We start from the raw sequence: 14,463 nt of genomic DNA on the forward strand, positions 1-14,463 counted from the left end.
AAATTCTATAACCACAAAAATAAATAATTACATAAAAGCCTTGAATTTTATTGTTATTATGAGGCTAAAATCAAGATGGCCACCAGCATACCCACCTCTTATGTCATAAGAAAGCAAACTAAGGAGTAGTCTTGTTCAACCATTCCTTCAGCTTTTCCTTTCCTAATACAGTACTATTCCTTTCTATTTCTACTCTCATTAAATTTATTTTAATTTTGATCAAATAGTAATGAAAGGTAAATATTTTTATTGTAACTCTCTACACACTACTAAGTGCTTATTAGAATGACTTTTCAAAGGTGAAAAATAAAACTCGTGTTCTGGTTACAACAATGTTATTGTTAAAAAGACAATACAGAGGTAGGCTATAGCATTGCAGAGGACATAAACATGTGCTCAAACAAGTATAAATAAGTCTTCTCAATAATACAACTATAATAATAATCTTAGACATCTCGGCATCAACACGTACAAGCCAGTCAATAGGTGATGTGCCTTCACAAACATACACCAGACAACTCACGGAACATCACAGAAGAGATCAAAATGTACAAATCAAAACAACACAATTTCAAATACTATAACCGCGTATAAAATATTCATTTACAACATTTTCAAATAAGCAGTAAACAATTTGGAAATTTAAAAATTGAAATAAATTATTTACAATAGAAAGGGTTGACTAATTGTACAAGGCTTAACATTTTTAGTGATGTGAACTATCAACACTTATTCCTTAAACAAAACTGTACATCATAAAAAATGTTTCATGTACTTATTCTGGTGCCTTTTTATCTCTAAACTTACTGTATACATTCTATGCTTTAGAAGTCTTCAGTGAATCCTAGATCTTTAAAAACATCTTCACTTTTCCTCACACAATTTTTACAAAACCGTACCATCTTTACAAATATACGGACAAACATAAAACATAACAATAAATAATATTAGTACCAAATGGGTTTTTAAACATTTTATTAGATGTCACGTCTCTAGCTTAACTGCTTATTTTGATTTTTAAACGATCTTGATTTATTTTCATAGCAATAACAAACATAAATATTTACATTTTAGTTACGATTAGTATGAACTTTACCCTAATATATATTTATAGCTGAAATATATGGCAGTGAAATACTTTTAAAAACTTTTATCACAAAGTACAAACTAGAATATAAAAACTGTACGCTACATATAATTCAATAATTTTTTTAAACTTCCAGGTTTCCCATGGAGTAATTAATTGCTTTTGTAAGCTAAATGGTAATTTCGCAAATTACCTCCAGGATCCAAGAATCTTCTTAAAACAACTTGCTTAAATGCTAACACACAATAAGTACAAGCTAACATCTAGGAGGTAGTGAGTTGTTTGGCATTTCAATAGATAAAAGATAGAGTAAAACAATACAGTCTTATGATCGAACTTAGTCTATATTGCACAGTCTCACTGATTACTAAATTACAGACAGCAGCAAACTAAAATTACCCCTGTCTATCACAGTAGTTCAGTCTACTAATAACCCTGAGATTACGATGCCCGAGCGAACTGGATGACAGAGCTATGTCGCACAGCACTCACTTCGGGTTCGGAAGTCTCCATCACTTCGGGTTTGAAGTTGATCTTCCGTTTTCGTGGGGGAAGTGTCAGTTCATCTCGAGGGAGTATGGCCAAGTCCAGAGGGTCGGGAGAAGAAGATGGTGATGGACTCACGGGATTGCTGCTCGGAGGGGTTAGAGGATCGTTCGATTCACGACGAGATAGATCACTCATAATTTTGATCTCCTCCTCCGTCATTTTGTCCTCAATAGGGAAATTTATAATTACTTGCTGGTTTTCCATGTACTCAGGGGGTTGTGGGAGGGTGAAGTTGTAGGAAGGTTGCCTCCGATGAATCGTAGCGAGGGGGTCCGGTATAAGGTATACCGGAGGTTCGGTAACTGGAAGAGATGTCGTCTCTATCACCTGGATCAGTCCAGTGTTGTGATTACGGTCATCGTTCCAGTTGGTTATATGTCTCCCCTCGTACTCAGCAGCGGCTGCAGCCAGGAGTGCAGGATTCAGCCCGGACGAAGGTGGGTGCTGCATATTGCGCTCCATGCGTGGGTACAAATACTGAACGAGCTCACGCATGTTTGGATGAGGTTGGCTGGACGTAGCCTCGTAACTCTGTCTCGTCACCGAACTGGAAACCGATGTTTGTATTTTGATAACTTCTGCCTCCAAGTCTTTATTATGATTTTCTTTGTCACTGGTCGATGATGCACACGACGACTCGGCTAGTCCAGGAGATCTAACATCATCTTCACCTCTCACATCGACCGCCGATTCTGAATGACTTTTGATGTGACTTTCCATTGACTTTTTGGATGTGAATGTCTCGTTACAGATGGTGCACTTGTATACTTTCTCGCCGTAATGAGCGACGAGATGAAGTTTCAGGACGTGATTGTATCCGAAACTCTTCCCACAGATTTCACAAGCGTATGGTTTTTCTCCTGTGTGGGTCCTGTTATGAACCTTGAGCTGCTTGGAACAGGTGAAGCCCTTACCACATGACTTACACACGTACGGTTTCTCTCCGGTGTGGGTCCGCATGTGGATTACCAGCTGCCCGCTCTGGATGAACGTCTTGGAACAGACAGTACACTTGTGGGGACGCTCACCCGTGTGTATACGCATGTGGCGGTGTAGCTTACCACTGTGTTCGAACGCTCGCTCACAGATATCGCACTTGTAAGGTCTTTCCTTCGTGTGGATTCTCCGATGCACACTGAGGTTCTCCTTCACGGAAAAGGACTTCTTGCAGTACTCACACTGATAGGGCTTCTCGCCGGTGTGTGTACGGTAGTGTCTAGTCAAACGAGCCGGCACCGCAAAACTTTTCCCACAGAAGTTACACTGATAAGGGTCCTCTCCTTCCTTCCCGTGAGAGCGAAGGTGGTTTTGGAACGTATTTTTTTGATCAAAAGTCTTATTACAGAATGTACACTGAAACACTTTCTCAGGAACAGACGTTGAAGAGTCGACGGCTGCCTCCTCGACGGCTGGAGTGATGGTAAACACAGGGAGGTCAGGACTACAGACAACTCTCTTGACGGACAACTCCTCTACCGTGGTGGTGGTTGCCGGAGCTGTCTGCGTCGTGGGCAGTAGAGGGCTGAGCGTACAGTCAGATCCCACCGGCAAGCACTCTCGTAGTCGCCCGTCCTCCGTGACTGGAGACATATCCGGGTTGAACAATCCCAGTCCCACCATCTCAGACACTCGGTTCCAGATTGTATCTGAAAACAGGAACAAAACCATCAGTCATACATACACACAAGAACAAAAAAGTATAATTAGTTATTCACATTTGGTGTTCTTTTAAATCAATACAAGTAATAGATAGTTTTGATTCATAATATTTAAAATATAAGAAATGAATAAAAAGAACAATAATGAATACATAAATAAAATTCTGAAATATTCCTAATGTTTAGTTTAATTATTATTAAATGCATTGATGCTTTAAATTACAATACATTTACCGTTAATACCAGGTTAAATTGTTGATTTGAAAATACAACTTGAGCAGGTAATAATTAAATCTTTACACAGTATCTATTGTATATAATGAATGTAAATAATTAAATAGTGTTACATGTATAGATTCATTGACAGGGCACAAATATAAATACTAATCCAGTTTTCTGCAGCATTTCTTTCTTATGGTAATATTAATGTTGTTTGTTAAAACTAATTGTAATACTTTTAGCATTCATTTTTAGTCTTCATTTTATATGAGATAATTTTTTTAGTAAATTTTAGGCACTGAACAATTTAATAAATCCCGAAATGATATAAAAAAATGTGATTATAAAAATCATCTTTATAGTATGAAATACTTTCATAAAAGTAAAACAAAATTTTAAAATTAAATTTTGGTAAAAATTCGATTATAATGGTAAGGATTTGAAAATTGTTACTTGTCTTTGTAAAGTCCTAACATAATATTTAATTTTATAAGCAAACCAGTACACATTAAAGATATACTTATGGGATATACTTCTTCATTAATTTAAAATCAAACAATTTTGAAGATATTTTCTTAAATAAGGATAGCAAGTTAGCTTTAATTACAATGTTAGTTGTCCAGACTTGAACAAACATTTAATAACTTAATGGTGGTAGTTAGTCTGATTCATTGTGATAATTAATGTAGTTTTATAAACAAAATTAGCGTCTATGTTCAGAAAAGATATAAAAAATGTTCTAAAGAACCACATGACCCCTTCATGTTATTAATTATCAATATTTAAAGAGTGGTTAATCTTATTGACGACATTCAACAGACGTAATAAATTAACTTTATTCCAAATATTAGTAACTCTTGCAGTCTATTTACAGTTTTATTTTTTAATTTAGAAAATATTGAAAAATAGCCTACACACAGATCTAAACAAACGATATACAGTGTTTTTTTTTTTTTTTTTTTTTTTTTTTTTTTTTTTTATCATTATTCTGGATAAACACAAATTATTTTTAGAAATGTGACTAGTGAGAAAAGTTCTTATAAGATAAACTGATAATTTAACTTAAAAATAACTTTTACATCAGAGTTACCACCAAGACCAATCCAACTTTTGGCATTCATTGGGTTATAGTTTTATCTCATTGCAGAAGACTGTTTTACTAGGTTGGTTGGTAGTAAACATTTCATGATCTCATTTTTGCACTTACTGGTAGTATTGTTCTCATTTTAAAGTGGATAAACTCTTTTTATAATATAATAATTAATCTCAAATTAAAACACAAAAAAAAACAATAATAACTAATTTATTTGATTTACTTTTATTTATTGAACATAGCGTTATTGCAATAACTTGTGTTATAAAATTTAAATGCAACAATTAACACAAGGAAATATTTATATGCATCAGTTTGAGAAAATAGCAAGGACAACAGTAATTAAAAAAGAACGGACAACAGTAATTAAAAAAAGAACGTCTTACTTTATAATGATATTTACATTCTCACATTAAATGGTTTTAAATATTTTATTTTATGTTCAAAATATAACACTAAACAATTTAATAGTATATTTGGGAATTAATTATTACTTACTCTGTATTTTTCAATAAATTAAAGAATATTCTCTTAGTTTCCATGTTACTAGAAGTTTAATAATGGTACTTTTCAATAGGGCTAACATTTGAATGGTTTAGAAATTTCTCTTATAATGAATTAAAACCTATTTAAAACCATAAATCATAAGTTTTTTATATGAAATTTGGCCAATTTTGGTCTTGAGCTAAATTTGAGATGGTTTGCGTTTGTTTTATAACATAAGTTAGCTACAACGTACACACTGATGTATAGAATAACACTGTTATTGAAGTCGTCCTTTACAGTACGTATGTTATCAATGTTATTTTTATAACATTGATAACATACGTACTGTAAAGGACGACTTCAATAACAGTGTTATTCTATACATCAGTGTGTACGTTGTAGCTAACTTATGTTATAAAACAAACGCAAACCATCTCAAATTTAGCTCAAGACCAAAATTGGCCAAATTTCATATAAAAAACTTATGATTTATGGTTTTAAATAGGTTTTAATTCATTATAAGAGAAATTTCTAAACCATTCAAATGTTAGCCCTATTGAAAAGTACCATTATTAAACTTCTAGTAACATGGAAACTAAGAGAATATTCTTTAATTTATTGAAAAATACAGAGTAAGTAATAATTAATTCCCAAATATACTATTAAATTGTTTAGTGTTATATTTTGAACATAAAATAAAATATTTAAAACCATTTAATGTGTGAATTTTTAATATTCATGAAACCCCAATTTAAAAATCAAGCCTACTAATAGCAACTTCAGATCGAATTTAGCCTAATATTTCAAAATAAAAAATGCGTTAGAACATTTAAGCTCGGGAAATCTGTTAAAAGTGCAACCCGAATAGTTAGTTAGTTTTTTCTAAAATTAAAATGTCAGAAAATCACTAGTTAATCAGAAATCACTGTAAAATATGTTAAATTAATGACGCGACTTGTAATTTCCAAGTCACTTATTCATGCGTTCTACGTAATAGTACGGCTATTACCGTCTGTGAATCATTATAAAAATTATCATATTAGCCTATTATATAATCCGGTGTTCTAAAGCAGTCGATATAGTAGAAAATATTTTAAAGTGTAAGGAATCATATTGCACTTGAATTTCTGAGCAATATAGTTTTAGAAGGCGGCAATGTATCAAATAAAACGTTATATACAATAAAACGTTAATTAGCGCGTTTTTATAACGAAAAATAATAAATACCGGTACGATACAAAACATACAGGCATCTGATAAAGTAGCCCGCCAATAAATTAGCTTGTAATATCTTCAAAGCTGGATTTTATTATTTTAAAGTGTTCTAGATTTCTAGTACAACGGAGACGTATTTTTCGTCGAATAAATTCAAACATATTTTTCAAAAATAAAATTCTTTTAATTCGCGATTCTTTACACAAAGATCGATCGATGGTAGATCTATTGCGGAGACCGTAACGAGAAGTTGGGAGTAAGTTTTAAAAAGTAGTCAAATATATCAAAAATAAATAATAAAGCGTGAAAACTTTATTTAAAATCGCACAAAAAATAAAAATAAATCTTACCATTCTGTTTATAGAAAATCCTAAGATTTTTAATCCACTCCTTATGCGTCCTATCCCAAATTTCAGCCATGGTAGTACTAGAGGAGACCCACAGAGGCACTGAATGGTGGTGGCAGGTCCATGACTCCCCTGCACGTGGAAACTCCAGCAGGGAGGGAGAGGAGAGGAGGGACTGCCAGGGAGGGGAGGGAGGGGACGCCGTGACGTCATGGTGCATCGCCCCGACCGGCGTCGGCACGTGTACAGAGTACCTGCCCACCGGCTCCGAGTTGTGGAACACGGGGAGTCGCCGGTAGGCTAGGTTGTTGGCTGGGAGGATTTGGTTGCAAATGGTTGGGAGGTAATAGGATTGGGCCGATCAATCCAAAATTTGTCAAAATATCAAATGTCGGATCGTTGGATTTATGATTTCAAATATATTAACTTCTTTAGAGCTTAATAAAATCAATAAGTTGTGGATAACGGCTGTTAAATTTTTAGAAACTAAGTATACCAAATTGTTCATATACAAACAACGGTTAGATAAATCAAGAGAGTATTTTGACGAGTTAAAATACTACACTACGATCTCTTTTTAGTTCATAATATGTACATTTAACATTGTTATTTACTAAATCGTCGGAGCCACAGTTCAAAATATAGTAACTAATTTACCAATGTAGAAGGCATTTATTTCTTAGCTTTGTTGTGATCGACTGACATTTCATCTCAGGAAGAATGCATCTTTAGCCATTAAAAGGCAATGATATTCAAAGGCTTTCCGTCCTGCAAAGTAAAAAACTCCAAAAGAAATAAGCTAGTAAATTATTTATAACGAATGCAAGCCGCGATCGCGGCTGGAGTGTATTGGACTGAAGGAGCGCATGCGCCTATCGCTTGTGGAGGCGCGGTGCTGGGAGCGGGTGTCTGGTTCTGACGTCACCGCGGACACCAGCGACCAGCGCCTCCACGTGTGCGCTGCCATCTCGATCACCGACCTCACCAACAGACCCGCCAGTGAGCCGCGCGTGCCAGAACTGACCACCATAACCTTCTAGCTACTGCCACCTTCCACAGCCTCCTCTTCGCTACTGTCTTCGCTTTGTTGCAACCATTCATTCCACGAACATTTATTTAAGTGGCAACTCATTTTGGGACATCGATTTACTAAAATTACGCGGCCTTGAAAAGCCAGATAGTCTGAATAATTAAATGTATTTTTATCTTTCAATTATTGTTTGGTTCAGCTTATAGTTTATAAAAGGGCAATAACTTAATTCTTTTTAAAATTCATCCAACACGTTTTTACAAATAGTCTAACTATAACAATGTAAGCTTATGCGACACAAAATAAATGATTCATAAAGTATTATTATGAAACAATTACTTTTAAGTAACGACTACGACTACAGATCGGTGTTTACCGCTGTACTGTATCTAATTAATACGAATAAATACTCCAAAATAGAGTACTCTAATATGATTCTAATATTAAAAAAAATAAAAATAAATAAAATATTACGTATGGTATTCGAAATAAATTTTGTGTATTGAAAATTTTAACGTTTATCTCTACAGTGATGTAGAACTTAGGCTACTACTCAAACACAAGTCAGTTCTATCAAGCAAGATTGATAAAAATTGATAACTTTTGTACATCACAGTGGTTCTTATCATTTTATCGAAGAGAGTCGGAAATGCTAGAGTCTAAACATAGCTATTATTTAATTTATATCCTAGATTATCACTAGATTATCATTAGAAAGAAAGTTGGAGAACGTTAATATTTTTAATTCCCTCACACTATTTTAGATTATCCGAAAAACAATGCCTTCTCGGTACAATAATTTTTAATGTGTTGCCAAGTTTAACGCTGTACGGATGATCATAATTTTTAAATGGTTTTATCCCGTATATTGTACAGTAGAGCTGTGCAAATAATTCTCATTATATATTTTGTTTTAACTGGTTTACTAGAACATTTCAAAAATACTGGATATAAATATATTACTTTAATCTATGATTATTATTTAAATTACGTAATTATTACATTTGTGCACTATTTCTAAGTTTAAAATTACAATTATTGTTATAAATCGGGCACTGTAACGGGGTTTTCTGCAACATTTTATTCATTTCTCAAAGAATGATTTTTGTTTGAGTTTCGAATGAAAAAGACCAAATAAAGACTAATAATTGTATGTTATTAATAATTTCATCGGTTATGTGATTAAAACTTATATGAAATAATTTTTAAATTTAAGCATCTTGACTGCTTTCAATAATGAATTTACATTGAAAATGGTATAAATTGTAAAAACAGTTCACTTATGCAACATTACTGTTATATAAGAAGAAAGCTATGAAAGCAGAGTTAATAGAGAAGTGGTTTCGTAACTGAATTTAGCATACACATTAAAATAGCTCTCATCTTATTTGATTTAAACCTTCCCAAGTTTTGTATAGGCTATGGATCTTATGCACTGGCAATCATTATTACGTTTACTAATGACAACAAATACTAATCGAATTCTAAAACAATGTTCCCTATAATGGAAATCCTTATTAGATTCACAACTGATTCATTGGCACAAAGTAGTCTTTTAAAAAAGGTTCAGAACCCGATCTGGTTGCCTAATTTTATCCATTGCAAGAACAGAGTGCATTGACCGAGTAGGGCCAATCCCCACTCTTGTCTCTAATAAAAGATAGCTAACGAATCTCCTTAGTTCGAGAAATAATAAAACACTTGAATTATTCATTTTTAGTGATAAAACAACAATAATAAAACGAAGAATAAAGGATTGTAGCCTACATTTTTATGGTGAGAAAGCTTGTTGCAATTTTTCAACAATCACTCAGACAGGAATATATACCGAGTTCATGTCCCGTAATAATGGTTGGAAATTAACATAATTCGCTTTTAAATGTTAAAAGCAATGATTTTATAGATGAAAACCACATAAGCGGTATCAAAGTTCTACGTTAACAATAAAGTTTAGTCAGAAATGTCGAAATATGGGTGCAGCAGCAATGGCGGAGGGTCCAATCCAACGTCCGCCATCTTGGTTCCTGACCTTACATACAGATTCAACGCATGCGATTTGGAATGAATTAGAAACACCACGATGCATTTCTCGAAATAAATTATTCATAATTAATTTTATACATTTTCGTTTTATCGAATTAAAAGTGGAAAGCACAGTAATAACAGTCATTTGCTGTAATAGTTTGCTGAATTAGTTTGATTTTGAACTGTACCATCCACCATGGAAACCAGACACGTTGCATGTTACATTGATCAGGCTTTGTAATTATCACTAGTTATCACCCTTGCTAATAATTCGGTAGCCTAAAACGTAAATATCTTCATTAAAAAAAATTGTTGGGTGAAAGAAGTCAAATTTTATTTTAGTTCAGTCATTGTGGCACTAATTTAATCTTGAAAGGATAATCCTAATTTATAACAAATAATTGGTTGATTTTCTCGAAGTGCATTTTAACGACGAAAACTGAGTTAGAATAATTATAGTGGTAGGGAATCAAACTTAATATATTTGACTAATTAATGAATACATGATTGTACCTCTCTAAAGGTTACATTTTTTCTGGCGCAATAAATGTATTTTGGGAAGCAAGTTTTTTGAGTCGAGCTGAAGGGGAAGCTTATTGTAGCACAAAGGGCGAAGACCCTCTCTGCTCCCTCTCCCCCTCCGATTTCGAGTAATGAATGCCACCCCCCGCTTCACTAGCATTGAGCTTGCATCAAGATGTGGAGAAATTGTCTTTCATATTTAGGAGCCAAAAAATCCCCAAAAGGCTTTGAAAACTGAATACTAGTTTGAAAAAATCACCGTTTACACAATTTTACTTTACCACTTCAAAAATTATTATTTTATTTTTTAAAGAAAATCATATAAGGGAAGCGTTAAAAAGACGTGTAAAATTAATTATTACAAAACATAATGGAAATAATCTTTATTACATTCAAACTTATATTACATTAATTAATTATTACATTTAATTATAATTCCTATATTTTTTGAAATGCTTATCAAACATGAATCTTCAACGTACACATTTTTATTACTATATTAATTACTATAATATGTTTACTACTATGATATAAAACTAGTAGTAATTTACTACATTCACATTATGCAGTTGCAGTAGTGGAGGGAGGGGGAGGGGGTGGCGTTCATCCTGAGTGAAATGTGATTATAACGAACAAGCAAAATTTTTAGTTACATTGACCTGTGGTAATTTCGTAGGAATTGCATTCGATTGCAACTTTGATTGCTTGAAAAAATTACTAAGGTTTCATAAAACCTCTCGTACAAAGGCAAACATTAAAATGTTGTGATTTATTTATAAAACAACCGAGTTGGTGCAGTAAAACAACAAATAAAATATATTAAATATAAGATAAATCTCTTACCTTTAATTATTTGTAAAAACCATCATCTTCCACTCCTGACCTACGCCAAAATATAATTAGACTACGGCGACCGGTTATAAAAAAAAATTAAAACGAGCCGCACAACACTTTTCCGGCCGTAAAAACACTACACAACTTTTAAATGATTTTTCACACGCGTATTTAATTATAAAAACTAATTAACCACGAGCGAAATATATATACGGCAACCCTTGGCGATAGCAGAAGACGTATTGTACGAGGAGAGTGTTTACTTCGTGGTGCCGAGTGTAGCCGAAGCGATCCGGAGATGGCCGACGCTGCCAAAAATCTGTTGACACGAGGCCCCCTTCGTCAAAGTCCAACGACCTCCTGATACGGACCCGTGGCTCAGTGAGGACTCCACGTGGAGGCGCTGGTCGCTGGGGTCCGTGGTGACGTCATGACCCTGACCTACCTTATGCGAGCTCGGCCGCGCCAGCGCTGGTGGTGGTGGGAGGGGGGGGGACGCGCAGCCGAAATAGCTCTCTTGTTTACACTCCCTATCACACCCACTCCACTCTGCTCGGTGACTTGATGCACTGCTGTGTTCGCTCTCTCCGCCTTGTCTCTGGTGGCTCGCCCGTGTTCCTCTCGCCTCGAAATCCTACAGGAAGAACAGAAAAGTGTTCAAAATTATGTTTTTTACTACTTACATCAGTAATCAGTATGATGTTTGTAAGAACATCGTATTATTCCAGTAACCTTTTCAAAAATTCCTCTTTCATTTTGAAGAAAAATGTTATACTATTAGGGAAATAAACCAGAGTTTCACGACTTGTCAGTTTCAATAGAAATGCAGGGACGTAGCCAGCGGGGGTACAAAGGATTTCCCAAAATTTTCAATCTTTTAAATTACTTTTTTTAGAAAACTATTATTATTATTTAAATAATTCAGTTTCACTGACGTGTACTGCTGAAAGATCGTTCCAAACATTGAAACGGGTCAAGGACTTTTTAAGGAACAAAATGGGGAATGAGCGGTTGATTGCACTTGACTTACTTTCTGTCCAGTAAGAAAAAAATATGTCATCTTGACCCTCCTCCTCCCCTAAAACTTTTATTCTGGCTACGTTCTTGTCGCAATTTAAATCCTAATTTTTCGCAAGCTGGCGCAAATGATTAGCTATAGATACAAATCGGATGTAGTAACGTGAGAATAAAACGAAAATAATAACACAAAAATTAAAATAGAATACTTTTCTATTATTGAACAAACCGTAATTGGAATGATCTTTTCTCAATACAAATCGTAAATACACTGGAAGATAATATTGATCTAAATGTGTTAAAAATCATCAACACAACCGTCCTCTTACAAAGAATAATGATAACGTTTCGTCATCTGTAATCATGCAGTTGGCTTTTATTCCCACGATTGCAAACAACACCATTTATCTCTCGGCGTATTTTCAAAGAAATAATATCTTTGGCCAGGAATAATAATAATAAAGTCCTCCAGGAACTTGCACATTCTGGTGACATTGCGCCAAAAGTAATAGTAATACTAACAAGCCAGCATGGCAAATTGGATCACCTTCCTCTTTGTATTACAACTCTCAATGTCAAAGACTTTATTATTTATACTGTATTACATTCGTCACCATCCGAAAACTTCTTTACTCTTCTTATAAACTACATGCCATTTTTTGTGAAATGGTTAATTGCAAGAAGTAGCTATAGTATTTATGACTGCAATAACTGTATTCGCGTATTCAAATCATTACCGACCGAAACCAATCTCAAAAGAAACACCGCAAAGTCCAATCAATTTCAATGGACAGATAATGCTCATGTAATTGATGCAGGTTTCGCGGAATTCCTTGTGATAATTTAGATCGAGGTCTGACCTAGAAAATCATGTTGCCCTTGTTTGCCTCATTTATGCCTAATTGATAATCAAATTGTATGTTTAAGTTCCATAAATTCTTATGGACTTATGCTCTGAGAAGGCTGTGTAAAATACAACAGAAAAGAGTAATTAGACTACAAAAACTAAAATAATTGCTCAGTTAAAATTAGGAGAGCTGTATTATGATGACATTGTCTGCACTGCAGATACAGCCATCAGTACAGTGAGTTAGTGATGGGAGGATCGAATACAAAATCAAATAGTATTCGAATACAGCCTGGGTATTCACATATTCGAATACCTCAAAATGAATTCGAGTAATCTTGAAATGAATACAATTTCTCTGGAAGAATCGAATTCAAAACTACAGTATTCATTAGTTTGGACTAATAGTATTCAAATAACATATTCAAGAGCTGTGTATTCGTATTCATATACAAGTATTCATTGGGGAGTTTTAGATGAATATATTATACACTTCATTAATGTTTTGAAATAAGTTATTAAAATTTACAAACTTGACAAAATTTATAACTGTACAAATATTCGATTTGATATTTGATCTGTACACAATGAAGACCAAAAAGAATGTTTATTTCATGTTATTGTGTAAAAACAAAATATGATTGAGGTTTTGGCTACAATCATTGGTGACAAAACCTTCAGTAGAAAAGAATCTTTCAGACGGGATTGAAGTAGCGAGTAAATAATTTGTTTTTTATTTTAGTTCATAAATCATGGAGTGTGACATGTTTGTAGGAAGTACAAAAAGAGAAAGGATTTTCCCACCTTTTTGGCAGGACTATTCCAAATAACCAAGAAACAATGGATTACGGGAATGAAGTAAGACAAGTCTCTTAGACATAATGCAGATAAAGTATTCGAATACTTGTAAACATAGTATTTACAGGATGGCAGATTCAGATAGTCTCAAGGTAGGTCCAACTAGGTAATTTACGGTGGCTAAGGCTTTACTCTGTTGGAATTACTGGATTTTAAATGATGCTACCGAATTAGTCTTGGACTACACCCAACACTGATGTCAGCATAAATGTGGTTTGAATGAGAAGATATGTGGTTTGTGAGTGAGAGTGCGATAAGAATAAATGATTTCTACGCAATATGCACAGTGTACTTTGTTGAAAATAAAATTGGCTACAACACCTACGATTGTATTTTCCCAGGAAATAAGAATACAAATTTTAACTGAAACTGAATTAAAACTAATTTGTCAGGTAATCACACATTGATATTCTCGATACGAATATCTGTAATATGAGCACTATTTTATAAGGGCGCAAAGTATAACGCATTCTCCACACAAATTGCACAAGATTTAAAAGTTTTCTTCCAGATAAATTGAGGGGTTTTCATATTTAACTCAATGCTTAAATTGTAACTCCTAAGGATTTTGCATTTTCGACCATTACCCTATATACTTAGTTTTTACTCGCTGTTCAAATTACTTATTAGGGGACAGACAGGCGCTTCTTGAAATAGTGCCGATGTTCATCCATCT

At 33.9% G+C, this 14,463-nt stretch overlaps 1 protein-coding gene across 4 annotated transcripts in view; it reads right to left on the reverse strand.

Moving 5' to 3' along the window:
* Window positions 1–318: 318 nt before the first annotated feature.
* LOC124364606 (Krueppel homolog 1-like) overlaps window positions 319–14,463 on the reverse strand; it is a 39,483-nt gene continuing 25,338 nt past the window's right edge. For 2 of the 4 annotated variants that reach the window (XM_046820205.1, XM_046820207.1), the window contains exons 2-3: window positions 11,511–11,699; window positions 319–3,282 (exon numbers count right to left, since the gene is read on the reverse strand). In XM_046820205.1, coding sequence (XP_046676161.1) covers window positions 1,529–3,256 — 1,728 coding nt within the window. In that variant the 5' untranslated portion in view covers window positions 3,257–3,282; window positions 11,511–11,699 and the 3' untranslated portion in view covers window positions 319–1,528. The other 2 variants (XM_046820204.1, XM_046820203.1) reach the window with 2 other exon arrangements.

This window comes from Homalodisca vitripennis, chromosome 6 (genome assembly GCF_021130785.1).
Source record: "Homalodisca vitripennis isolate AUS2020 chromosome 6, UT_GWSS_2.1, whole genome shotgun sequence".
Taxonomy (NCBI): domain Eukaryota; kingdom Metazoa; phylum Arthropoda; class Insecta; order Hemiptera; family Cicadellidae; genus Homalodisca; species Homalodisca vitripennis.